The sequence below is a fragment of the Chiloscyllium punctatum genome, chromosome 34 (genome assembly GCF_047496795.1).
Source record: "Chiloscyllium punctatum isolate Juve2018m chromosome 34, sChiPun1.3, whole genome shotgun sequence".
Lineage (NCBI taxonomy): Eukaryota > Metazoa > Chordata > Chondrichthyes > Orectolobiformes > Hemiscylliidae > Chiloscyllium > Chiloscyllium punctatum.
Window position 1 is genome coordinate 52,059,200 of NC_092772.1, and position 27,939 is coordinate 52,087,138.

Sequence of the window (27,939 nt, forward strand, 5' to 3'; positions counted from 1 at the left end):
TGTTGTTCCGAAAATATTCACATCCCTGAGCACAAACAGCAAAACACAGGCAACTCACAGCTCAAAATCACACAGGCAGAAGGAACGACAGTACACAGCATTCCCTTTCACATACAACTGCTGAACTGGACCAATAAACCTCAACTGTCAGGACAGGACAATCGCCTTTCAATAAAGAAGTTATTTCTAAAACATGAAAGCATTTGGCCTGAGGTATCATCTGTTTGGGGTAAACCAAAAGTACCCAATAAACCATTCAGCTCTGAACCAGTTCAGCCATTTCAGAGAGTGGGCTGTTGTTCACGCCCCCTCTGAGAAAATCAAGGACACAGTAATTTTGAGGAAAAGGACCAGCTTTGTGACTGACTGCATGGAAGTGTTTGTATGCCCAAAGCTGTCCTCTTTTCTCTTGCACTATCTTTGCACAACTGCTCACAAATAATTTTACTTTTAAGCAGTACAATAAGGGCCCTACAGTCTATAGAGTCTACACTGATTAAAAAAAAAGGCTCTAAATCTATGTTAGACCCACTTCCTAGCACTAGGCCCAAAGCCTTGAATATTATGACACCTCAAGTGCTGATGCAAGTCCTTCTTGAAGGTTATGAGGTTCCCTACCTCAACACCCCACTAATGCAGTACACTCCAGATCCCTACCACCCTCTGAGTGAAATTCCTTTCCACCAAAACTCATCAAAACCTCTTGTCTTTCACTTTAAAACGATGTCACCATCAAGAGAAGGCAATGGGATGAAATGACCGTTGTGTTGCGTGAGGCTGGAAGTGTCAATATTTGGAGGTGATAAAGCGGCTGCTCCCCTTAGTTGAAGGATCAACAACAAAGTGGGGGGGGGAGGTGGGGTGGCATCATTTTAAAGTGAAAGACAGGAGGTTTTGAAGGGTTTTGGTGAAAAGGAATATCATCCAGAGAGTGGTAGGGATCTGGAATGTACTGCATGAGGGAGGGGGGGGGGGGGGGGGGAGTTGAGGCAGGAAACCTCACAACATTTCCAAAGGACTTGGATCAGCACTTGAGGGGGGTCATAATATTCAAGGTTTTGGGCCGAGCACTGCAAAGTGGGTCTACCATAGATCAGGAGCTTTTTTAAATCAGTGTATAGTCTATAGTCTGCAGGGCCTTTATTGTACTGTATAAAAGTATAATCCTTTGTGAGCAGTTGTGCAACTATGGTGCAAAAGGAAAGGGGACAGTTTTAGACACACATTCATTTACACACAGTCAAATATCACCCAACACCAGGTTATAGTCCAACAGGTTTATTTGGAAGCACTAGCTTTCGGAGCGTTGCTCCTTCATCAGGTGGACCACATGACACAGAGTTTATAGTGAAAGATTACAATGTCATGCAACTGAAATGATATATTCAACAAACCTGGATTGTTGTTAAGTCTTTCATCTTTTGGGTTGCAGGTTTTGGTTCATTAATATGTAAATCCCAGAACTTATTTTAAGTCACCTTCTCGAGATAATTTAAGGTTTTATAGCATCTCAGCTCAGACAATGCATTAAAAAGTGTGAGGTTAGAGTCTGTCTATATCCCAGTCTTGAGTCAGACTGGTTCTATTTCCAAAGTGGAATTTACAAAATATTACATGGATTGATTGCCTCTAGATTGTGCATTTTTGAGCAATATATAATTCTGTAAATACAATTTCACCCCATTGACTTATATATGTGTGTGTGTGTGCCGAGAGAGAGAGAGAGAGTGAGTGAGTGTGTGCATGTGAGTTTGTGTGTGTCAGTTTGAGTGCACATGAGAGAGTATGCGTTTGCATCTGTGAAAGCTTGGTAAAGTAAATGTGTGTGTGTGATGGATTATACGCCCGTGAAAGGGTGTGTGCATGGCTGAGAGTGTAAGAGGGGGGTCGATATGTGTGTGTGTGTGTGTGTGTGTGTGTGTGTGCGCGCATGAGAGACAGCATGTGTAAGATAGAGGGTCTGAGGGTCTGCATGAGTGTGTGAGCATGTAAGAGTGTGTATGTATGCTCCCATGTGTGTGTATGTGTGAGAGTGTATAGTGTAACGGGGTCACCTGTAGTGAGACATAAACGCAAGGTCCCAGTTGAAGCCATCCTCATGTGTACTGAACTTAGCTATCAGGGTCTATTCGCCCAATTTGTTCACTATATCATTTCAGTTGCATGACACTGTAATCTTTTGTGATGAATTCTATGTCGTTTTTTTCTTAACTCCGCAACCACCTGATGAAGGATCAGTGCTCTGAAGGTTTGTGCTTGCAAATAAACCTATTAGTCTATAACCTGGTGTTGAGTGATTTTTAACTTTGTCCACCCCAGTCCAACACTGGCTTCTCCACATCACACTTACACACAGTCACTTATTTCCACACACACTCACACATTCAGTTATACACAAAGACCTTTTCATACACACACACACGTGCACATTCATTCACACACACAAAATCATTCATACACGCGCACATACACTCTATCATACATGCACACACACACACTCTCAAACACATGCACTCTCTCATACATGCATACACACACGCTCACATATATGTACACATACTCACATACACACTTACACATACATGCACACTCACACACATACTTTCACACACACACACACACGCAGGAAAAATGATAGCCATGTTCTGTCTAAAGGGAGGTGCCAGAACACACTGCATATTTGATCTACATGACGGTCTTGTTCAAACACTGACAGAGGAGAACTTCTCTCTAAGACACCTTGACCCAGTCTGCAGTGCATTTCTGCCTTTAAATATTTCTCAACACCCATCATGTGTGACATTTCAAGGTCTAGCTCAAGGATGGGATAATCGAGATAGATCTTCCAGGCAGTCAATGAATGCATTGCTCAGAATTTGCATTCTCGGTTCTTGTTGCTTTTTTTTTTGAAAAACTCATGTTGGAGGTAACAAGTCAATATGTCCTTCAGTGATTTGGTGCAATGGTCTGTCATCACGGCAACATGAGGGTGAAACAGCACAACTGTTGGAAATCAGATTCTAATCAAGATTGCATCACCTCAGATACTGACTCTGTTGTTGTCTGCACTGATGCTCCAAGTCTGCTGAGCATTCCTAACATTGGCTGAATTTAGTACAGAGGTACTGTGTCTGTTACTTTGAATTTTTCAAGGTAATGGCATGTTAGGGAGGGGTTGACACAAAAGAAAGCAGGCAGCAAACTCTGTAGCTTTGTTTAATAGAGATAAACATTTCTGTAACCTAATCTGTTTCTATAAGGCATGAGCCCTCATCGTGTTGAGTTGCAGCCATTATTCTTTATGTTTCATGTGTGTATGTGAGTGAGTGAGTATAAATGTTGTGTCTGTGAGTGTGTGTGCGTGTGAAAGTGTGCGTGTGTATACGTGTATGTGCATGTATGAGAGAGCATGTGTGTGAGTGGGTATATGTGTATGAATGTATCTATATGTATGAGTGAGTGAGCAAGTGACTGTGTACATGTGTGTATGTGTAAATGAGTGAGTGTCTGTGTGTGGATGTAAGTTAGCTCGCTGAGCTGGAAGGTTTGGTTTCAGACGTTTTGTCACCATACTAGGTGACATCATCAGTGAGCCTCCAGTGAAGCACAGGTGGTATGGCCCACATTTTATTTATGTTTTTATGTTTCCTTGGGTTGGTGATGCCATTTCCTGTGGTGATGTCATTTCCTGATCTGTTTCACAGGGCGGGGGGGGGGGGGTTGAGAGAATGAGTGTGTATCTGTGTATGTATGTATGTGAGTGTGAATGTGTGAGTGAGCCTGTGTTTTTTTGTGTGAGAGTGTGTGGGAGAGAGTGTGTCAGTGTGTGTGAGACTGAGTGTGTATGCGAGTGAGTGTACGTCTGTGTATATGTGTGTGTGTGTGAGAGAGAGAGTGTGTTTGTGAGTTTTTATGTGAATGTGTGTGTCGATATATTGAAACACAAATTCACAGTATACAAACCAGTTACGCACAAGATCACCGTGTTCCTTTCTGATTGATAGAATAGCAATAAGGCAGTTGTTTCAGCTCCACTGTGACCCCTTGAGCACAGTATCTGGTGATGGTGTGATTCAAGTCATTCCGTAAGTTTATGGGTCCTGCTATGTGTCATAGAACATGACATCTTTGTGCCGAACTGTAATATAACACAGATTAGAAAGGAGAGGCAAAGAAAATACAAGTTAGAAAAGGTAGACAGATCAATCTCTGCTTTCTGTGACATGTAGATGGTAGGACTTTGGCACCATTACATTGAGGGATGCTGGTAGCCCTGATGTTGGTCAGACAGTGGACTGTGTAACAATAGCTTTTATTTTTTGGATCATAGAGTCATACAGCATGGAAACAGATCCTTCGGCCCAACCAGTCCTTGCCGACCATAGTCGCAAGCTAACCTAGTCCCCCCTGCCTGCTCCTGGCCCATCTCCCTCCAACCCTTCCCTGTTCATGTCCTTATCCAAATGTCTTTTAAACGCTGTAACTGTCCCCACACACCCCCACTTCCTCAGGAAGCTCATTCCACACATGAACTTTGCATCTTATGTCTTCTTTTAAATCTCTCTCCTCTCACTTTAAAGATTATCACCTGTAGTTTTGAAAGTCCCCTCCTTTGGTAAAAGACAATGATCATCAACTCAATCTATTTTATAAACATCTATCAGGTCACCTCCCAACCTCCTACACTCCAATAAAACAAGTCCCAGCCTTTCTTTATAACTCAAACCTTCTGTACCTGGAAAAATCCTGGGAAATCTCTTCTGAACCTTCTCCAGCTTGACAATATCCTTCCTTTAACTGAGTCTAAAAATGGAAAAGATTACCACTTCAAACTGAGGGACAATGGAGAAACATATTGCAGTTAATATTATGAATGATCTGTGGGAATTCGTTTTAAATTGGACCTATTCAAGTAGTCGGGTGCAATGCTGGATGCTTCTGTTTGAATCATAGAATCATAGAATCCCTATAGTGTGGAAACAGAATATTTGGCCCAAAATTGTCGACACTGACTCTCCAAAGAGTAACCCACCCTGACCCATTCCCCTACTACACTACACTTACCCCTAACTAATGCACCCCCTGAACACAATGGGCAACGAAGCATGGCCAATTCACCCTAACCTGCACATCCCTGAACACTATGGGACAATTTCCCATGGCCAATCCACCCTAACCTGCACGTCCCTGGGCACTATGGGACAATTTCCCATGGCCAATCCACCCTAACCTGCACATCCCTGGACACTATGGGACAATTTCCCATGGCCAATCCACCCTAACCTGCACGTCCCTGGGCACTATGGGACAATTTCCCATGGCCAATCCACCCTAACCTGCACATCCCTGGACACTATGCGACAATTTCCCATGGCCAATCCACCCTAACCTGCACATCACTGGACACGATGGGGCAATTTAGCATGGCCAATCCACCCTAACCTGCACGTCCCTGGAGACTATGGGACAATTCCCCATGGCCAATCTAACCTAACCTGCACATCACTGGACACGATGGGGCAATTTAGCATGGCCAATCCACCCTAACCTGCACGTCCCTGGAGACTATGGGACAATTCCCCATGGCCAATCTAACCTAACCTGCACATCACTGGACACTATGGAACAATTTAGCATGGCCAATCCACCCTAACCTGCACATCCCTGGAGACTATGGCCATAGGAAAAGGGCTGGATTGGGTCTGTGTAGGATACTCTTTGGAGGGTTGGTATGATTCAAGTCATTCCGTAAGTTTATGGGTCCTGCTATGTGTCATAGAACATGACATCTTTGTGCCGAACTGTAATATAACACAGATTAGAAAGGAAAGGCAAAGAAAATACAAGTTAGAAAAGGTAGACAGATCAATCTCTGCTTTCTGTGACATGTAGATGGTAGGACTTTGGCACCATTAAACTGAGTGATGCTGGAAGCCCTGATGTTGGTCAGACAGTGGACTATGTAACAACTCAATGGGCCAAAAGGCCTGCTCCTACAGTGTCAGGTTTCTATAGCTTCTGCCTGGAACATTCTCTCTCCTTCGCTCAGATTCACAATCTGAAATAGCTCACAGGAGATTACAGATTGGTGTACAACCCCTTTGATGTCCTTCTGTTTATAAGCCCATTGGGTGTGGCATTCCCAGATCCACCTCAAGGCCGGGGAGAAGTCATAAACCCCTTTTCTCCAGTCCCTGAATAACTTTGTTGACAATTTACATTGCCAGTCTTCTTACTGAAGGCTGTATGTCACCCTTTAAGAAAAACAAAAGCCTTGTTGAAATTAAAATGTCACTTATGCCTGTTGATGATTTGGGTTCATATTTATTGTCATTACAACTTGAAGGCAAAGAACTGCAGATGGTCGAAATCTGATTCTGATAGAGTCTCTGACACCAAACACTAAGTCTTTTACTTTCTGCTGACTATCATGATTCCTGCTATGGAGGGATTGTCTCCTGACCAAAGGTTAAACTGGTTGGGACTCTCCTCGCTGGAGTTTAGAACGAGAGACGATCCCATTGAAACATTTCGGATTCTGAAGGGGCTGGACAGGGTCAATGCTGAGAGGGTCTAGGAGCAGAGGGCACCGTCTCAGAATAAAAGGGGCACCAAATTCAGACTGAGATGGGGAGGAACTTCTTCTCTCAGAGAGTTGTGTGCCTTTGGAACTCTCTGTCACAGACAGCTGTGGGGCCAGAGTCCTTGAGTGCATTTCAGAGATTTTTGATCAGTCGGGGACTCACGGATTACAGGGATAGGGCAGGAAAGTAGACATAAGGAATGGCCAAGATTAGAGGATTGCTCGAAAAGCCCTTCCTGATTTAATTTTGACTCTAATCTCCAGCATCTGCTGTACCCACTTTCACCATGAGAAATGGCGGATCAGCCATGATCCTACTGAGTGGTGGAGCTGACTTGAGGGGCCGAATGGCCTACTCCAGTTCCTATTTCTTCTGGTCTTAAATGCAGTAAGTAACATGCAGCGTTGGAATAAACTGATGTGGTTTGTACCAAGGAAAGGTACACTCTGAGTGGTCATAGCTTCATACAGCACAGAAACAGACCCTTCAGTCCAGGCCGACCAGATATCCCAACCTAATCCAGGCCCATTTGCCAGCACTTGGCTCATATCCCTCTAAATCCTTCCTGTTCATAAACCCATCCAGATGCCGTTGAAATGCTGTAATTGTCCCAGCCTCCACCACTTCCCCAGGCAGCTCATTCCATACACGTACCACCCTCTGGGTGAAAACATTGCCCCTTAGGTCTCTTTTATATCTTTCCCCTCTCAACCTAAACCTGTGCCCCTCTAGTTTTGGACTCTCCCACCCTGAAAAAGACTTTGTCTATTTACCTTATCCATGTGGCCAACTCTGGCTCAGGTGCAGCAGTGACAGTGTTAATGGGGTAGAGGAGGCTGCAACCAGGCCCCTGGCTCCAACACAGATGTAGTTAGTCACGGGAGCGCTAGAGGAGGTGGACCCCATTCAAAGGACACCAGAGCCTGGAACAAGACGAAGGGGAGGCCACCTTTGAAGGAAACACAAAGATGAATTCTGTTGCATTAATATCTTGCATTGTTTCTTGTGTTTCAAGATGGCACCGGGGCGTGGTGATACGAAACAACACATTGCACTGTATTTGTACACATGTGAATACAGTAATAAATCTAACCTGATTTAGATCTTATGGTTTTATGGAAAATATTTCACCAGGGAGACCACACTGGGGGGCATGGTGGCTCAGTGGTTAGCTATGCTACCTTATGACACCAAGGAGGCAGGTTCGATTCCAGCCTTGGGTCAGTGAGGAGTTTGCACATTCTCTCTGTGTCTGCGTGGGTTTCTTCTGGATGCTCTGGTTTCCTCCCACAATCCAAAGATGTGCAGGTTAGGGTGGATTGGCCATGGGAAATTGTCCCATAGTGCCCAGGGATGTGCAAGTTAGGGTGGATTGACCATGGGAAATTGTCCCATAGTGCCCAGGGATGTGCAGGTTAGGGTGGATTGGCCATGGGAAATTGTCCCATAGTGCCCAGGGATGTGCAGGTTAGGGTGGATTGGCCATGGGAAATTGTCCGATAGGCTCCAGGGATGTGCAGGTTAGTGTGGGTTGAGGCCATGGGAAATTGTCCGATAGGCTCCAGGGATGTGCAGGTTAGTGTGGGTTGAGGCCATGGGAAATTGTCCGATAGGCTCCAGGGATGTGCAGGTTAGGTGCAGTAGTCAGGAGTAAATGTAGAATAACAGGGCAGGGAAATGGGTCTGGGTGAGTTGCTCTTCGAAGGGTCGGTGAGGACTTGTTGAGCCGAAGGGCCTGTTTCCACTCTGGAGAGAATCTATGGTGTGAATGCCCGTTGAGCAGTTAATGGCGGCAAGAGAGAAAAAGAGATGTAATTTAATGTAAATTAGGTGTAGTTTAAGGTACAATAGGGAGAGAGTGGTGCTTTACCACTCAGAGAGCATAAGCAAGACCATAAGCAAGTCAAGGTTGTGAGGTGGGATGTGAGGGAGTGATAAATAGAGAACCAGCATCCTGCAGGGGGCATATCTTGGTGCTTGCTTGAAAGTTTCTTCACATCAACAGGACGCACCCGTGAGTATTTGAGTACAGGAGCAGGGATAGAGTCACAGAGACAGCCCCTTCATCCTTAACTGGTCCATACTGACCAAAATGTCCGTCCATCCTAACCCCCATTTCCCCACACTTGACTCATATCCTTCTAATCCCTGCTCATCCATGTATTTGTCCACATACCTTTCAAATGTTGTTGATGTACTAGCCTCAACCACTTCCTCTGACAGCTCATTCCATATGCATACCACTCTCTGTGTAAAAAAGTTGTCCCTCAGGTTCCTTTTTATTCTTTCCCCTCTAACCTTAAACTGATGCCCTCTAGTCCTCGATTCCCGAACCCTGGGGAAAAGACTGAGTGCATTCACCCTATCCGTGCCCCTCATGATCTTCTACACTTCTATAAGATCCTCCCACATGAAGGTCTTTTGCCCAAAACATCGATTTTACTGCTTCTTGGATGCTGTGCTTTTCCAGCATCACTCTAATCTAGACTCAGGTTTCCAGCATCTGCAGTCATTGTTTTTACCTAAGGTCCCCCCTCCCCCACCCCCCCACTCAGTCTCCGACTGTTGAAAGAAAAAAGATCCTAGCTTGTCTAACCTTTCCCTAAACTCAGACCATTGAATCCTGGCAACATCCTTGTCAATTTATTGCTGCAACTATACACTGTCTCTGTGAGACCACGCATTCAGTATTGGGTACAGTGTGGGATCTCTGCATCTGAAGAAGGATATTCTGGTGATGGAGAGAGTGCAGTGAAGATTTCCCAGGCTGATTCCTGGGATGACAGGACTGATGCATGGAGAAGATTCGGTCAGTTTGGATTATAGTCACCGGACTTTTGAAGAATGGAGACCGAGGAATCTTGGAGGAAACAAAACCGTTCTAACACCAGACGCGGTAAACGCAAGAAGGATGTTCCAAATGACGGGGGAGACCAGAATTGAGGAGTCATAGTCTAAAGATATGGGGCAGGCCCTTTAGGACTGGGATGAGGAGAAATGTCTTCACCCAGAGAGTGGGGGGTCCCTGTGGAATTCTCTCTCTCAGAAACTAGTTGTGGCCAAAATATTGAATGTTTTAAGGTGTTAGATATAATTCTCAGAGTTCAAAGGGCCAAAAAAACATGGGGAGAAAGTGGGAACATGGGAGTGATTTATATGATCAGCCAAGGTCACACTGAATATGTAGCAGGCTTGAAGGGCCGAATGGCCTACTGCTTTTCCTATTTTCTATCTTTCTATGAGTAATGCAGATGGAAGGTAGCTTTGAATATGAGAGTTTTGATCCTGAAACAAACTGTGTGTAGTGGTGACTGTAGTTTGAGGTGATTTGACGAGGCATGTAAATGAACAGCAACAACAATGTACACTTGTGGAGTAACTTTCAGTAACATGAAACAACTTCACTGCTGGAGCGCAGTAAACAAAGACTGTCACTGAGCCACAAGCAGAAATGTTAGGAGACTGGTCACGGAGTTTGAATGAGAGAAGAGGGGGAGGTGTGTGGAAGATATTCCAGAGGTTCCATACCCCACCAACGCTCAGTAACAGCAGTGTGTACCATCCCCTCCCTCCCCCCACCGACCCTCAGTAACAGCAGTGTGTACCATCCCCTCCCTCCCCCCACCAACGCTCAGTAACAGCAGTGTGTACCATCCCCTCCCTCCCCCCACCAACGCTCAGTAACAGCAGTGTGTACCATCCCCTCCCTCCCCCCACCAACGCTCAGTAACAGCAGTGTGTACCATCCCCTCCCTCCCCCCACCGACCCTCAGTAACAGCAGTGTGTACCATCCCTTCTCCCCCACCGACGCTCAGTAACAGCAGTGTGTACCATCCCCTCCCCCCCCAACTGACACTCAGTAACAGCAGTGTGTACCATCCCCTCCCTCCCCCCACCGACCCTCAGTAACAGCAGTGTGTACCATCCCCTCCCTCCCCCCACCGACCCTCAGTAACAGCAGTGTGTACCATCCCCTCCCTCCCCCACCAATGCTCAGTAACAGCAGTGTGTACCATCCCCTCCCTCCCCCCATCGACATTCAGTAACAGCATTGTGGGACTATGGGACAATTCCCCATGGCCAATCTAACCTAACCTGCACATCACTGGACACTATGGGACAATTTAGCATGGCCAATCCACCCTAACCTGCACGTCCCTGGAGACTATGGCCATAGGAAAAGGGCTGGATTGGGTCTGTGTAGGATACTCTTTGGAGGGTTGGTATGATTCAAGTCATTCCGTAAGTTTATGGGTCCTGCTATGTGTCATAGAACATGACATCTTTGTGCCGAACTGTAATATAACACAGATTAGAAAGGAAAGGCAAAGAAAATACAAGTTAGAAAAGGTAGACAGATCAATCTCTGCTTTCTGTGACATTTAGATGGTAGGACTTTGGCACCATTAAACTGAGTGATGCTGGAAGCCCTGATGTTGGTCAGACAGTGGACTGTGTAACAACTCAATGGGCCAAAAGGCCTGCTCCTACAGTGTCAGGTTTCTATAGCTTCTGCCTGGAACATTCTCTCTCCTTCGCTCAGATTCACAATCTGAAATAGCTCACAGGAGATTACAGATTGGTGTACAACCCCTTTGATGTCCTTTTGTTTATAAGCCCATTGGGTGTGGCATTCCCAGATCCACCTCAAGGCCGGGGAGAAGTCATAAACCCCTTTTCTCCAGTCCCTGAATAACTTTGTTGACAATTTACATTGCCAGTCTTCTTACTGAAGGCTGTATGTCACCCTTTAAGAAAAACAAAAGCCTTGTTGAAATTAAAATGTCACTTATGCCTGTTGATGATTTGGGTTCATATTTATTGTCATTACAACTTGAAGGCAAAGAACTGCAGATGGTCGAAATCTGATTCTGATAGAGTCTCTGACACCAAACACTAAGTCTTTTACTTTCTGCTGACTATCATGATTCCTGCTATGGAGGGATTGTCTCCTGACCAAAGGTTAAACTGGTTGGGACTCTCCTCGCTGGAGTTTAGAACGAGAGACGATCCCATTGAAACATTTCGGATTCTGAAGGGGCTGGACAGGGTCAATGCTGAGAGGGTCTAGGAGCAGAGGGCACCGTCTCAGAATAAAAGGGGCACCAAATTCAGACTGAGATGGGGAGGAACTTCTTCTCTCAGAGAGTTGTGTGCCTTTGGAACTCTCTGTCACAGACAGCTGTGGGGCCAGAGTCCTTGAGTGCATTTCAGAGATTTTTGATCAGTCGGGGACTCACGGATTACAGGGATAGGGCAGGAAAGTAGACATAAGGAATGGCCAAGATTAGAGGATTGCTCGAAAAGCCCTTCCTGATTTAATTTTGACTCTAATCTCCAGCATCTGCTGTACCCACTTTCACCATGAGAAATGGCGGATCAGCCATGATCCTACTGAGTGGTGGAGCTGACTTGAGGGGCCGAATGGCCTACTCCAGTTCCTATTTCTTCTGGTCTTAAATGCAGTAAGTAACATGCAGCGTTGGAATAAACTGATGTGGTTTGTACCAAGGAAAGGTACACTCTGAGTGGTCATAGCTTCATACAGCACAGAAACAGACCCTTCAGTCCAGGCCGACCAGATATCCCAACCTAATCCAGGCCCATTTGCCAGCACTTGGCTCATATCCCTCTAAATCCTTCCTGTTCATAAACCCATCCAGATGCCGTTGAAATGCTGTAATTGTCCCAGCCTCCACCACTTCCCCAGGCAGCTCATTCCATACACACACCACCCTCTGGGTGAAAACATTGCCCCTTAGGTCTCTTTTATATCTTTCCCCTCTCAACCTAAACCTGTGCCCCTCTAGTTTTGGACTCTCCCACCCTGAAAAAGACTTTGTCTATTTACCTTATCCATGTGGCCAACTCTGGCTCAGGTGCAGCAGTGACAGTGTTAATGGGGTAGAGGAGGCTGCAACCAGGCCCCTGGCTCCAACACAGATGTAGTTAGTCACGGGAGCGCTAGAGGAGGTGGACCCCATTCAAAGGACACCAGAGCCTGGAACAAGACGAAGGGGAGGCCACCTTTGAAGGAAACACAAAGATGAATTCTGTTGCATTAATATCTTGCATTGTTTCTTGTGTTTCAAGATGGCACCGGGGCGTGGTGATACGAAACAACACATTGCACTGTATTTGTACACATGTGAATACAGTAATAAATCTAACCTGATTTAGATCTTATGGTTTTATGGAAAATATTTCACCAGGGAGACCACACTGGGGGGCATGGTGGCTCAGTGGTTAGCTATGCTACCTTATGACACCAAGGAGGCAGGTTCGATTCCAGCCTTGGGTCAGTGAGGAGTTTGCACATTCTCTCTGTGTCTGCGTGGGTTTCTTCTGGATGCTCTGGTTTCCTCCCACAATCCAAAGATGTGCAGGTTAGGGTGGATTGGCCATGGGAAATTGTCCCATAGTGCCCAGGGATGTGCAAGTTAGGGTGGATTGGCCATGGGAAATTGTCCCATAGTGCCCAGGGATGTGCAGGTTAGGGTGGATTGGCCATGGGAAATTGTCCGATAGGCTCCAGGGATGTGCAGGTTAGTGTGGGTTGAGGCCATGGGAAATTGTCCGATAGGCTCCAGGGATGTGCAGGTTAGTGTGGGTTGAGGCCATGGGAAATTGTCCGATAGGCTCCAGGGATGTGCAGGTTAGGTGCAGTAGTCAGGAGTAAATGTAGAATAACAGGGCAGGGAAATGGGTCTGGATGAGTTGCTCTTCAAAGGGTCGGTGAGGACTTGTTGAGCCGAAGGGCCTGTTTCCACTCTGGAGAGAATCTATGGTGTGAATGCCCGTTGAGCAGTTAATGGCGGCAAGAGAGAAAAAGAGATGTAATTTAATGTAAATTAGGTGTAGTTTAAGGTACAATAGGGAGAGAGTGGTGCTTTACCACTCAGAGAGCATAAGCAAGACCATAAGCAAGTCAAGGTTGCGAGGTGGGATGTGAGGGAGTGATAAATAGAGAACCAGCATCCTGCAGGGGGCATATCTTGGTGCTTGCTTGAAAGTTTCTTCACATCAACAGGACGCACCCGTGAGTATTTGAGTACAGGAGCAGGGATAGAGTCACAGAGACAGCCCCTTCATCCTTAACTGGTCCATACTGACCAAAATGTCCGTCCATCCTAACCCCCATTTCCCCACACTTGACTCATATCCTTCTAATCCCTGCCCATCCATGTATTTGTCCACATACCTTTCAAATGTTGTTGATGTACTAGCCTCAACCACTTCCTCTGACAGCTCATTCCATATGCATACCACTCTCTGTGTAAAAAAGTTGTCCCTCAGGTTCCTTTTTATTCTTTCCCCTCTAACCTTAAACTGATGCCCTCTAGTCCTCGATTCCCGAACCCTGGGGAAAAGACTGAGTGCATTCACCCTATCCGTGCCCCTCATGATCTTCTACACTTCTATAAGATCCTCCCACATGAAGGTCTTTTGCCCAAAACATCGATTTTACTGCTTCTTGGATGCTGTGCTTTTCCAGCATCACTCTAATCTAGACTCAGGTTTCCAGCATCTGCAGTCATTGTTTTTACCTAAGGTCCCCCCTCCCCCACCCCCCCACTCAGTCTCCGACTGTTGAAAGAAAAAAGATCCTAGCTTGTCTAACCTTTCCCTAAACTCAGACCATTGAATCCTGGCAACATCCTTGTCAATTTATTGCTGCAACTATACACTGTCTCTGTGAGACCACGCATTCAGTATTGGGTACAGTGTGGGATCTCTGCATCTGAAGAAGGATATTCTGGTGATGGAGAGAGTGCAGTGAAGATTTCCCAGGCTGATTCCTGGGATGACAGGACTGATGCATGGAGAAGATTCGGTCAGTTTGGATTATAGTCACCGGATTTTTGAAGAATGGAGACCGAGGAATCTTGGAGGAAACAAAACCGTTCTAACACCAGACGCGGTAAACGCAAGAAGGATGTTCCAAATGACGGGGGAGACCAGAATTGAGGAGTCATAGTCTAAAGATATGGGGCAGGCCCTTTAGGACTGGGATGAGGAGAAATGTCTTCACCCAGAGAGTGGGGGGTCCCTGTGGAATTCTCTCTCTCAGAAACTAGTTGTGGCCAAAATATTGAATGTTTTAAGGTGTTAGATATAATTCTCAGAGTTCAAAGGGCCAAAAAAACATGGGGAGAAAGTGGGAACAGGGGAGTGATTTATATGATCAGCCAAGGTCACACTGAATATGTAGCAGGCTTGAAGGGCCGAATGGCCTACTGCTTTTCCTATTTTCTATCTTTCTATGAGTAATGCAGATGGAAGGTAGCTTTGAATATGAGAGTTTTGATCCTGAAACAAACTGTGTGTAGTGGTGACTGTAGTTTGAGGTGATTTGACGAGGCATGTAAATGAACAGCAACAACAATGTACACTTGTGGAGTAACTTTCAGTAACATGAAACAACTTCACTGCTGGAGCGCAGTAAACAAAGACTGTCACTGAGCCACAAGCAGAAATGTTAGGAGACTGGTCACGGAGTTTGAACGAGAGAAGAGGGGGAGGTGTGTGGAAGATATTCCAGAGGTTCCATACCCCACCAACGCTCAGTAACAGCAGTGTGTACCATCCCCTCCCTCCCCCCCACCAACCCTCAGTAACAGCAGTGTGTACCATCCCCTCCCTCCCCCCCCCGACCCTCAGTAACAGCAGTGTGTACCAGCCCCTCCCTCCCCCCCACCGACCCTCAGTAACAGCAGTGTGTACCATCCCCTCCCTCCCCCACCAACGCTCAGTAACAGCAGTGTGTACCATCCCCTCCCTCCCCCCACCAACGCTCAGTAACAGCAGTGTGTACCATCCCCTCCCTCCCCCCACCAACGCTCAGTAACAGCAGTGTGTACCATCCCCTCCCTCCCCCCACTGACCCTCAGTAACAGCAGTGTGTACCATCCCCTCCCCCCCCAGCGACGCTCAGTAACAGCAGTGTGTACCATCCCCTCCCTCCCCCCACGAACCTTCAGTAACAGCAGTGTGTACCATCCCCTCCCTCCCCCACCGACGCTCAGTAACAGCAGTGTGTACCATCCCTTCCCTCCCCCCACCGACCTTCAGTAACAGCAGTGTGTACCATCCCCTCCCTCCCCCACCGATGCTCAGTAACTGCAGTGTGTACCATCCCCTCCCTCCCCCTACCGACCTTCAGTAACAGCAGTGTGTACCATCCCCTCCCTCCCCCACCGACCCTCAGTAACAGCAGTGTGTACCATCCCCTCCCTTCCCCCACCGACCCTCAGTAACAGCAGTGTGTACCATCCCCTCCCACCCCCCACCGACGCTCAGTAACAGCAGTGTGTACCATCCCCTCCCTCACCCACCGACACTCAGTAACAGCAGCGTGTACCATCCCCTCCCCCCCATTGATGTTCAGTAACAGCAGTGTGTACCATCCCTTCCCTCTCCCCACCGACCTTCAGTAACAGCAGTGTGTACCATCCCCTCCCTCCCCCACCGACACTCAGTAACAGCAGTGTGTACCATCCCCTCCCTCCCCCCACCGACCTTCAGTAACAGCAGTGTGTACCATCCCCTCCCTCCCCCCACTGACCCTCAGTAACAGCAGTGTGTACCATCCCCTCCCTCCCCCCACCGACCCTCAGTAACAGCAGTGTGTACCATCCCCTCCCTCCCCCCACCGACACTCAGTAACTGCAGTGTGTACCATCCCCTCCCTCCCCCCACCGACACTCAGTATCAGCAGTGTGTACCATCCCCTCCCTCTCCCCACCGACCCTCAGTAACAGCAGTGTGTACCATCCCCTCACTCCCCCCCACCGACCCTCAGTAACAGCAGTGTGTACCATCCCCTCCCTCCCCCCACCGACCCTCAGTAACAGCAGTGTGTACCATCCCCTCCCTCCCCCACCGACACTCAGTATCAGCAGTGTGTGCCATCCCCTCCCTCCCCCACCGACCCTCAGTAACAGCATGTGTACCATCCCCTCCCCCCCACCGACCCTCAGTAACAGCAGTGTGTACCATCCCCTCCCCCCCACCGACCCTCAGTAACAGCAGTGTGTACCATCCCCACCCTCCCCCCACCGACCCTCAGTAACAGCAGTGTGTTCCATCCCCTCACTCCCCCACCGATGCTCAGTAACAGCAGTGTGTACCATCCCCTCCCTCCCCCCACCGACCCTCAGTAACAGCAGTGTGTACCATCCCCTCCCTCCCCCTACCGACGCTCAGTAACAGCAGTGTGTACCATCCCCTCCCTCCCCCAACTGACACTCAGTAACAGCAGTGTGTACCATCCCCTCCCTCCCCCCACCGACCCTCAGTAACTGCAGTGTGTACCATCCCCTCCCTCCCCCACCGACCCTCAGTAACTGCAGTGTGTACCATCCCCTCCCCCCCCCACCGACCCTCAGTAACAGCAGTGTGTACCATCCCCTCCCTCCCCCCCACCGACCCTTAGTAGCAGCAGTGTGTACCATCCCCTCCCTCCCCCCACCGACCCTCAGTAACAGCAGTGTGTACCATCCCCTCCCTCCCCCTACCGACGCTCAGTAACAGCAGTGTGTACCATCCCCTCCCTCCCCCCCACTGACGCTCAGTAACAGCAGTGTGTACCATCCCCTCCCTCTCCCCACCGACCCTCAGTAACTGCAGTGTGTACCATCCCCTCCCTCCCCCACCGACCCTCAGTAACAGCAGTGTGTACCATCCCCTCCCTCCCCCCACCGACCTTCAGTAACTGCAGTGTGTACCATCCCCTCCCCCCCCCACCGACCCTCAGTAACAGCAGTGTGTACCATCCCCTCCCTCCCCCACCGACCCTCAGTAACTGCAGTGTGTACCATCCCCTCCCTCCCCCACCGACCCTCAGTAACAGCAGTGTGTACCATCCCCTCCCTCCCCCCACCGACCTTCAGTAACTGCAGTGTGTACCATCCCCTCCCCCCCCCACCGACCCTCAGTAACAGCAGTGTGTACCATCCCCTCCCTCCCCCACCGACCCTCAGTAACTGCAGTGTGTACCATCCCCTCCCTCCCCCACCGACCCTCAGTAACAGCAGTGTGTACCATCCCCTCCCTCCCCCCACCGACCTTCAGTAACTGCAGTGTGTACCATCTACAAGATGCACTGCCGAAACTCACCAAAGATCCTCAGGCAGCACCTTCCAAACCCACAACCAGTTCCACCTCAACTAGATTAATTTCGGATATCTGGTCAGCATGGACGAGTTGGACTGAAGGGTCTTTTTCTGTGCTGTACAACTCTGCGATGCTGTGACTCTAGAAGGGCAACAGCAGCAGATACATGAGAACGCCACTTTCTTCAAGTTCCCCTCCGAGCTCCTCACCATCCCAACTCGGAAATATATCAACTGCTCCTTCCTGAGTCAAAATCCTGGAATTCCCCTCCTAAGGGACAGCAGTTCAAGAAGGCAGCTCACCCCCACCTTCTCAAGGGGGGCAACTAGGGACAGGGGGTAATAGATACTGGGCCACAGCCAACAACACCCACATCTTGTTAATAAATTTTTTGAAAAAGGCCATATCACTGGATCAATTATAATTAGGAATTTTCTTCTTTTTTCCAAAATAAAAATGACCATTAAAAACATTCAAAGTTAATGTTATGTTAGGTACAAAACCAAATCAGTTTCTTCCAATACAGTATGAGGCTCTCAACATTTGTCATTGTAATTCCTCTTTACAGTATTCACAATGTTTTATTAATGATCATTCATTGTGATCATTGTAATTTATCCAACATTGTGGTCAGCAGGTCAGGCAGCATCCGAGGAGCAGGAAAATCAATGTTTCAGGAAAAAGCCCTTCATTCCTGATGTTGTGATTTGTTCCACCACACACTGCAGCACAGACGAACTTCGGAAAACAGAGGAGAACCACCTGTACAACGTATTCAAGAAGAACGGATACTCAAAAAATACAGTGCGCAGATTCCTCAAGAACAAACCATGACAAGCAGACCTAACACAGCCAGAAACCCTAACCACCTTACCATACATCAAAGAAGTTTCAGAAATCACAGCCAGACTACTAAGTCCCCTCGGAATCCTAGTAGCACACAAACCCACCAACACTCTCAAACAAAAACTAACAAACTTAAAAGACCCAGTACAACCCATGGACAAAACCAACGTCATCTACAAAATTCCGTGCAAGGACTGCCACAAACACTACGTAGGACAAACAGGAAGAAAGTTAGCCACCAGGATACACGAACACCAGCTAGCCACAAAAAGACACGACCCTCACTCCCTCGTAGCCCTACGCACGGAGGAAACAAACTACCACTTCGACTGGGACAACACATCTGTCCTGGGACAGGCTAAGCAAAGACATGCCAGAGGATTCCTAGAGGCCTGGCACTCCAACCACAAACAAACACATAGATCTAGATATCATCTATCAACCCCTCAGAAAATGAACAGGAAATGACATCACCGCAAACCCCAGGAACCCCATCCAGGAGAAAGATATAAATAGAAAGCAGGAGACAACAGCTTCCCTTCACTTGGAGGTCGCCACTGACGATGTTACCTAGTCAGGTAATGAAACGTCTGGATATCAAACCCACAGCTCAGTGAGCAAACCTACACCCGGTTTTCATTGTACCAGCTGTATATGGTAAAAAACAACAAATAAAGCTACCCTTCCCTACTCACCACATGTGAAACATATATCCTGAGAGGTTCCAGCTTTCCAGCGTGACACTGTCTTGAAGTTTAGAAAAATGAGAAGTGACCTTATTGAAAGATGAGAGGTTCTCCAGGGAATTGGTAGATGTGGAGAGGCTATTTCCGCTTGTGGGGGAGTCAAGGGACAGAGGGTGTAACCTCGGGATAAGGGGTCACCCAGCTAGGACGGTGATGAGGAGGAATGTCTTCCCTGAGTGAATCTGTGGAATCATTCACTGTCGAGGGACGCAGAGGTTGGATTACTAAATACACTCAAGATTTTTCATCAGTAAGGGGAACCAAGCATTATGGGAAAAAGACAGGAAAGTGGAGTTGAGGGTTCTCAGATCAACCATTGAATGGCAGAACAGATTCGATGGACCGAATGGTCGCTTTCTGCTCCTGTATCTTCTGATCAAGGGATTTGAAAACACAGTGAAGAATTTTAACGATCGAGGCTTGACTCAAACCAATGTGGGTCAGCAAGCACAGGAAAATAGGGACTTGCCATGAGTTAAAATGGGCACGGGAGATGACAGAGAGTGGGGGTGGGGGAGGTGAAGTCACGTGACATTCCTGATAGTCTTTGATGTCACCGATGTGTGGTGGAAATTGTAAACAGATTAGAGTCACAGCACTGAAACAGGCACGTCAGTTCAGCTGGTCTATCCCAATCATAATGCCAAACTTGCCCCATCTGCCTGCTCCTAGCCTATATCCTTCCAAACTTTTCCTTTTCAGCGACTTATCCAAATGTCTTTTAAATGTTGTAAGTGTACCTACACCCCCCCCTCCCCCCCCCGCCCCACTTCCTCAGGAAGTTCATTCCACACACGAACCACTCTCTGTGTAAAGCACTTCCTTCTCGTGTCTTTTCTCCTCTCATGTTAAAAGTATGCCCCTCTAGTCTCAAAATCCCTCATTCTGGAGGGAGCTGCCATTCACCTCTGTTAACCTCTATAAGGTCACCCCTCAGCCTCCTACGCTCCAGTGAAAAAACTCCCAGCCTATCCAGTCTTTCTTTATAACTCCAATCCTCCCATTCCCGGCAACATCCTGGGAAATCTCTCCTGAACCCTCTCCAGTTTAATAATATCCTTCCTGTAACAGGGAGACGGGAACTGGACACAGTATTCCAGAAGGGGCCTCACCAATGTCCTGTATAACCTCAACATGATGTCCCCAACTCCTACACTCAAAGGGCTGAGCAATGACGGTAAGCGTGTTAAACCCCTTCTCAACCCTCTGTCTATGTGTGAGACAAACTTTAGAGAATGATGTACCTGAACCCATAGACCTCTCTGTTCTACAACACTACCCAGGGCCCTACCATTAACTGTATAAGGTAAAAACAATGACTGCAGATGCTGGAAACCAGACTCTGGGTAAGTGGTGCTGGAAAAGCACAGCAGTTCAGGCAGCATCCGAGGAGCAGGAAAATCGACATTTCGGGCAAAAGCCCTGCCCTTGTCTATTTTATCAAAATGCAACCCCTCACATTTATCCAAATTAAATTCCATCTGCCCCTCCTCAGCCCAGTGGCCCAATTGATCTTAATCTTAGATAACCTTCTTCACTGATTGTTTTCACCTTGGATGGTTATTACGGCAAAACATGGCCACAGCTGGAAATTATTGAAAGCTTGCTGACTTGAAATGCCAACTCTGTCCCATCCTACTCAGACCTGCTGAGCACTGCGTAACAGTGTGGGGGTAATGTTACTGTAGGCCCAGAGGACTGCACTCTCAAGAAAGGGAGATAACTGCTTTAATACGAGGGTCAGCCCATCTCAGCCGATGGCCAAGGTCGGGACGCCAACAACAGCATGGCGGCCTTGGCCGGGGGAGTTGGAACCCGTATGCTCGGCATCACTCGACAGGCATCCAGCCAACTGAGCTGCCATTAATGTACGCCCTCTGCATTGTGAGGAAAGGTAATTGATGTAAATCAAACTGACCAAGGGAGGTTGAAACTACTGTGATGCATTGTCCAAGTCACAGGTATTTCTGGAATTTTACCTGCGTCTCTCTCTCTGTTTCCTCATACTATGCGATGCAGTCAGATTCTTGTTTTCAAAAGGCTCAGAGAAATGCAAATCAGCCACATAGCACATTTCGGTCCAATACGTTAGTCAACGGTGTCTCTCCTTGTTTCACGATTCGGCACTGTTTGGAATATGTCGGACGGACCCAGCTGTTTCTGGTTACTCTTGGTACTTCTGTTCCTCACACGTGAGTCTACCTGTCGATGGGGGTGTTGTCGGTGGGGACCTTTTGACCAGCCTGAGAAACTTTGTAGAGTTGGTCATTATTTGGGTAGGGCAGGTTCTATATGAAAATAGTTGGTAGGAGGAAGGAGATCAATGGGGAGTTTGGTTTTACTTTGAACTCTCTGGGTCAAAACACTTGAAGCGTTGGTGTCTTATCAATCCCAGCCATTTGGAAGTGGAATCCCAATAACCTGACCACAAGCAGCTGTTGATTTGGTCTTTTTTTTTGAGGTCTACGTGGCCAATGTTTGACAGAATCAAGGCGCTGGAAATGAGGCAGGCATCCTACAGGGAGGCAAATGTCATTGTTTGGAGAAACTAAAGCAATTCCAAATATTCTACCACTCGGTCATTTCAGGGTTAAATCAGAAAGTATTTGTATTCCCAGAGGTAGTGCAGAAGAGGGATTATCTATCTATTCTCTCCAACACCTTGAATCCTCCTCTCTTCCCCAATCTCCTGTCTTGATTCTCTCAACTCTCCCCAAGTTTCTCTCTCCCCACTCTCCCCAAACTCTCGCTCTTCCCTCTGCTTCTCTCCCTCCACTCATTCGCCCTGTTTCTTTCTCCTCAGCTCTCCCTTTGTCCCTCTCTCTCTCCTCCTTCTCTCCAATTTCTGTCTCTCCCTCTGGTCCTCTCTCTCTGTCTCTCCCTCTCCTCAATTTACCTGTACTCTGTCTCCTCTCAACTCTCTACTTATCTTTTCCTCTCCCTTCAACTATCTCCATTTCTCTCTCAGCCCCCCCAATGCTCTCCTTTCTACTCTCTTCCCTTTGACCCTACCTCACTCTCTCTCTTCACTTTCCCCAGCCTCTCTCCCCTTTGACCCTCCATCTCCTCTCTTCACTGAACTCTGTCATTGACTCGTTCCCTTCACTCTCCATGTATTCTCTCTCTCCCCTCAATTCTTCCTCTCTCTCTCTCCTCAATCTCTCCAATCTCTGTCTCTCCCTCTCTCTCTTCACTCTCTCCAATCTCTCCCTCTCTCTCCTCAATCTCTCCAATCTGTCTCTCCCCCCTCTCTCTCTTCACTCTCTCCAATTTCTGCCTCTCCCTGCTCTCTCCTCAATGTCTCCAATCTCTGTCTCTCCCTCTCTCTCCAATCTCTCCCTCTCTCGTCACTCTCTCAAATCTCTCCCTCTCTCTCTTCACTCTCTCCAATCTCTGTGTCTCCCTGCTCTCTCCTCAATCTCTCCAATCTCTGTCTCTCCCTCTCTCTCGTCACTCTCTCCAATCTCTCCCTCTCTTGTCACTCTCTCCAATCTCTTCCTCTCTCTCCTCACTCTCTCCAATCTGTCTCTTCCCCCCCCTCACTCTCTCCAATCTCTGTCTCTCTCTCAACCTCTCTTTCCCTCACTCTACCTGTAGTCTCTCTCCCCTCAACTCTCTGTCTTTTTGTCTCCCTTCAACTGCCCCAATACTCTCCCTTGCCCCAATACTCTCCTTTCTACTCTCCTCCCTTTGACTCTACCTCTCTTTTTCCACACCCTCCCCAGCCTCTCTCCCCTTTGACCCTCCATCTCCTCTCTTCCCTGAGCTCTGTCATTATCTCTTTCCCCTTACCAACCATGTATTCTTACACTCCCCTCAACCCTTCTTCTCTCTCTCAACCTCTCTCTCTCTCTCTCTGTCTGCCCGCATGCTCGCTCTCCCGTACACAACCCTCTTTGTCTTCCCCAGCTTTCTCTCGGTCTCCCACCTCCCACTATTCACTGTCTTTCCCATCCCCACTTAGTTCTCTCTCCCAGTTTTCCCAACTCTCCCTGCCTGCTCACTCATTCTTTACCCCTCACCCTCCCATCCTCACTCTGTCCTCACTCTAATCCCCTTCTTTCCTCGATCTCCCCTCTCCCCCTCACTGATTCACCTCTCCCTCCCAATCTCTCCAGCCCCTCAGTCACTCTCCTCTCTCTCCCTCCTTGCCATTGCCTCCTCACCCCTTCACTCACTCTACCCCTTCTTCGACATCTCCTCCTTCCTCACTATCCACACTGTTCCCATCTCTGTTCACACTTCTCTTATTCCCTGTCTCCTTCTCACCCGGCCCTAACCCTCACCATACCTCTCACCCACCTCTCCTCATTTTTCCCCTCTCCCTCCTTACCTTCCTTCACCTCCTCAATGTCTCCTTGTTCCTAACTCGACTCTCTCTCTGTCCCCTCACATTATCCTATCCCCTCAGAGTACCTACAACCCTTCCAACTCTCTCCCTGTCACCCTCACTCCCTCCTCCGCCTTCCAGCTCTCTGTCACCCTCACTCCCTCCTCCACCTTCCAACTCTCTCCCTGTCCCCCTCACTCCCTCCTCCGCCTTCCAGCTCTCTCCCTGTCACCCTCACTCCCTCCTCCACCTTCCAGCTCTCTCCCTGTCACCCTCACTCCCTCCTCCACCTTCCAACTCTCTCCCTGTCACTCTCACTCCCTCCTCCACCTTCCAACTCTCTCCCTGTCCCCCTCACTCCCTCCTCCACCTTCCAACTCTCTCCCTGTCACACTCACTCCCTCCTCCACCTTCCAACTCTCTCCCCGTCACCCTCACTCCCTCCTCCACCCTCCAACTGTCTCCCTGTCACCCTCACTCCCTCCTCCACCCTCCAACTGTCTCCCTGTCACCCTCACTCCCTCTTCCACCCTCCAACGCTCTCCCTGTCACCCTCACTCCCTCCTCCACCTTCCAACTCTCCCAATGTCACTCTCACTCCCTCCTCCACCTTTCAACTCTCTCCCTGTCACCCTCACTCCATCCTTCACCCTCCAACTCTCTCGCTGTCATCCTCACTCCCTCTTCCACCCTCCAACTCTCTCCCTGTCATCCTCACTCCCTCTTCCACCTTCCAACTCTCTCCCTTTCACCCTCACTCCCTCCTCCACCTTCCAACTCTCTCCCTGTCACCGTCACTCCCTCCTCCACCTTCCAACTCTCTCCCTGTCACCCTCACTCCCTCCTCCACCTTCCAACTCTCTCTCTGTCACCCTCACTCCCTCTTCCACCTTCCAACTCTCTCCCTTTCATCCTCACTCCCTCTTCCACCTTCCAACTCTCTCCCTGTCACCCTCACTCCCTCTTCCACCTTCCAACTCTCTCCCTGTCACCCTCACTCCCTCTTCCACCTTCCAACTCTCTCTCTGTCACCCTCACTCCCTCTTCCACCTTCCAACTCTCTCCCTGTCACCCTCACTCCCTCTTCCACCTTCCAACTCTCTCCCTGTCACCGTCACTCCCTCCTCCACCTTCCAACTCTCTCTCTGTCACCCTCACTCCCTCTTCCACCTTCCAACTCTCTCCCTGTCACCCTCACTCCCTCTTCCACCTTCCAACTCTCTCTCTGTCACCCTCACTCCCTCTTCCACCTTCCAACTCTCTCCCTGTCACCCTCACTCCCTCTTCCACCTTCCAACTCTCTCCCTGTCACCGTCACTCCCTCCTCCACCTTCCAACTCTCTCCCTGTCACCGTCACTCCCTCCTCCACCTTCCAACTCTCTCCCTGTCACCCTCACTCCCTCTTCCACCTTCCAACTCTCTCCCTGTCACCCTCACTCCCTCCTCCACCTTCCAACTCTCTCCCTGTCACCCTCACACCCTCCTCCACCTTCCAACTCTCTCCCTGTCACCCTCACTCCCTCCTCCACCTTCCAACTCTCTCCCTGTCACCCTCACTCCCTCTTCCACCTTCCAACTCTCTCCCTGTCACCCTCACTCCCTCTTCCATCTTCCAACTCTCTCCCTGTCACCCTCACTCCCTCTTCCACCTTCCAACTCTCTCCCTGTCACCCTCACTCCCTCCTCCACCTTCCAACTCTCTCCCTGTCACCGTCACTCCCTCCTCCACCTTCCAACTCTCTCCCTGTCACCCTCACTCCCTCCTCCACCTTCCAACTCTCTCTCTGTCACCCTCACTCCCTCTTCCACCTTCCAACTCTCTCCCTTTCATCCTCACTCCCTCTTCCACCTTCCAACTCTCTCCCTGTCACCCTCACTCCCTCTTCCACCTTCCAACTTTCTCCCTGTCACCCTCACTCCCTCTTCCACCTTCCAACTCTCTCTCTGTCACCCTCACTCCCTCTTCCACCTTCCAACTCTCTCCCTGTCACCCTCACTCCCTCTTCCACCTTCCAACTCTCTCCCTGTCACCGTCACTCCCTCCTCCACCTTCCAACTCTCTCTCTGTCACCCTCACTCCCTCTTCCACCTTCCAACTCTCTCCCTGTCACCGTCACTCCCTCCTCCACCTTCCAACTCTCTCCCTGTCACCCTCACTCCCTCCTCCACCTTCCAACTCTCTCCCTGTCACCCTCACACCCTCCTCCACCTTCCAACTCTCTCCCTGTCACCCTCACTCCCTCCTCCACCTTCCAACTCTCTCCCTGTCACCGTCACTCCCTCTTCCACCTTCCAACTCTCTCCCTGTCACCCTCACTCCCTCCTCCACCTTCCAACTCTCTCCCTGTCACCGTCACTCCCTCTTCCACCTTCCAACTCTCTCCCTGTCACCCTCACTCCCTCCTCCACCTTCCAACTCTCTCCCTGTCACCCTCACACCCTCCTCCACCTTCCAACTCTCTCCCTGTCACCCTCACTCCCTCCTCCACCTTCCAACTCTCTCCCTGTCACCGTCACTCCCTCCTCCACCTTCCAACTCTCTCTCTGTCACCCTCACTCCCTCTTCCACCTTCCAACTCTCTCCCTGTCACCGTCACTCCCTCTTCCACCTTCCAACTCTCTCCCTGTCACCCTCACTCCCTCCTCCACCTTCCAACTCTCTCCCTGTCACCGTCACTCCCTCCTCCACCTTCCAACTCTCTCCCTGTCACCCTCACTCCCTCCTCCACCTTCCAACTCTCTCCCTGTCACCCTCACTCCCTCCTCCACCTTCCAACTCTCTCCCTGTCACCCTCACTCCCTCTTCCACCTTCCAACTCTCTCCCTGTCACCCTCACTCCCTCCTCCACCTTCCAACTCTCTCCCTGTCACCCTCACTCCCTCCTCCACCTTCCAACTCTCTCCCTGTCACTCTCACTCCCTCTTCCACCTCCATCTACCTTTCAACATCTCTTCCCCATTCCCCTGCCTCTCCCACCCCTCTCTCCCCTCGCTGACTCGCCCTCCCTCCACCTCCCGTCTATTCCCCTTTCCTCCTTTCTTTTCTTCCTTTCCGCTTCATATTCCCACCTCCCCCCCGCCCCCCGGCCCCCAAACCCTGCTCCTTCTCCCTCCCTCTCGGTTTGGTAAAACAACATGGACAGAGACCTTTACATGGACAGAAGTTTCACGTTAGAAGAGGCTTTGGGCGTCCTGAGCTGCAACTCTCACCAAAAGTCTATTTCCGTGTCACATGTTCGGAAGCACACTTTGCGACATAATTAAGACGCAAGGCGAAGACATTTTTTTCGATGCAGTCTACTCCACCTCGGTCTGGGTTTAACCTCTCAGTCGGTTCGGTAAAAGGAAATCTAACACCGACCCAACTCTCAGCAGAGAACCTTAGACCCGGTCTATTCGGCAGCGCTGTAGCTGTCTGCAGTTCTTTGTCGTTACCAAGGTAACTGCAGCAGGTAAACACGTTCTCCACAGGAAACCCAGCAGAGCCATGGAATGCAGAGTAACCTGTTGGGTCTCATTTCAATTGAAGGTTAACTGCTGGAGAGTCAGGACAGAAAAATTCTAACACCGTGACACCAGTGCCCCGTCAGTCAGCAATAAACGGGAGTTAATGTCTCTCACAGAAATGCAAGAGTAACCCATTCTGAATGTACCGAGTTGAGGGTTGTGAAACGAGTTTTCATCCTGGTCTCTCTCTCTCTCTCTCTCTCTCTCTCAGCTACAAAGTGAAAGAATTTAGAGAATCAGTGAACCCCTACCGTGTGGAAACAGGCCATTTGGCCCAACAAATCACACTGACCTTCCAAAGAGTATCCCACCCCAGACTCATTCCCATTCCCCTCTTCCTCTACATTTACCCCTGACTAATCTACCCTAACCTGCACATCCCTGGACACTATGGGATAATTTCCCATGGCCAATCCACCCTAACCTACACATCCCTATACACTACAGGACAATTTTCCATGGCCAACCCACCCTAACCTGCACATCCCTAGGCACTACGGGACAATTTCCCATGGCCAATCCACCCTAACCTGCACATCCCTGGGCACGACAGGACAATTTTCCATGGCCAATTCACCCTAACCTACACATCCCTGGGCACTATGGGACAATTTCCCATGGCCAATCCACCCTAACCCGCACATACCTGGACACTATGGGACAATTTCCCATGGCCAATCCACCCTAACCCGCACATACCTGGACACTATGGGACAATTTCCCATGGCCAATCCACCCTAACCTGCACATCCCTAGGCACTATGGGACAATTTCCCATGGCCAATCCACCCTAACCTACACATCCCTGG

General features: G+C 49.1%; 1 protein-coding gene and 1 long non-coding RNA gene across 6 annotated transcripts in view; one reads left to right on the forward strand and one right to left on the reverse strand.

The window, feature by feature from the left end:
- Window positions 1-1,332: 1,332 nt before the first annotated feature.
- LOC140458843 (uncharacterized) lies at window positions 1,333-27,048 on the reverse strand. Of its 3 annotated transcripts, none has more exons than XR_011953723.1 (5): window positions 26,771-27,048; window positions 21,272-21,807; window positions 12,437-12,612; window positions 7,358-7,533; window positions 1,333-4,803 (listed from the first exon to the last, which is right to left on the reverse strand). It is a non-coding gene; the product is annotated as an uncharacterized lncRNA (long non-coding RNA). The 3 variants fall into 3 exon arrangements; XR_011953722.1 differs by lacking the exon at window positions 26,771-27,048 and having other exon boundaries at window positions 1,333-4,138; window positions 4,736-4,803; window positions 21,272-23,290; XR_011953721.1 differs by lacking the exon at window positions 26,771-27,048 and having other exon boundaries at window positions 21,272-23,290.
- The window catches only part of LOC140458842 (V-set and immunoglobulin domain-containing protein 1-like), a 50,303-nt gene continuing 43,746 nt past the window's right edge, over window positions 21,383-27,939 (forward strand). For 2 of the 3 annotated variants that reach the window (XM_072553523.1, XM_072553524.1), the window contains exon 1: window positions 21,383-21,484. In XM_072553523.1, coding sequence (XP_072409624.1) covers window positions 21,430-21,484 — 55 coding nt within the window. In that variant the 5' untranslated portion in view covers window positions 21,383-21,429. The remainder of the gene's footprint in view (window positions 21,485-27,939) is intronic. The other variant, XM_072553525.1, reaches the window with a different exon arrangement.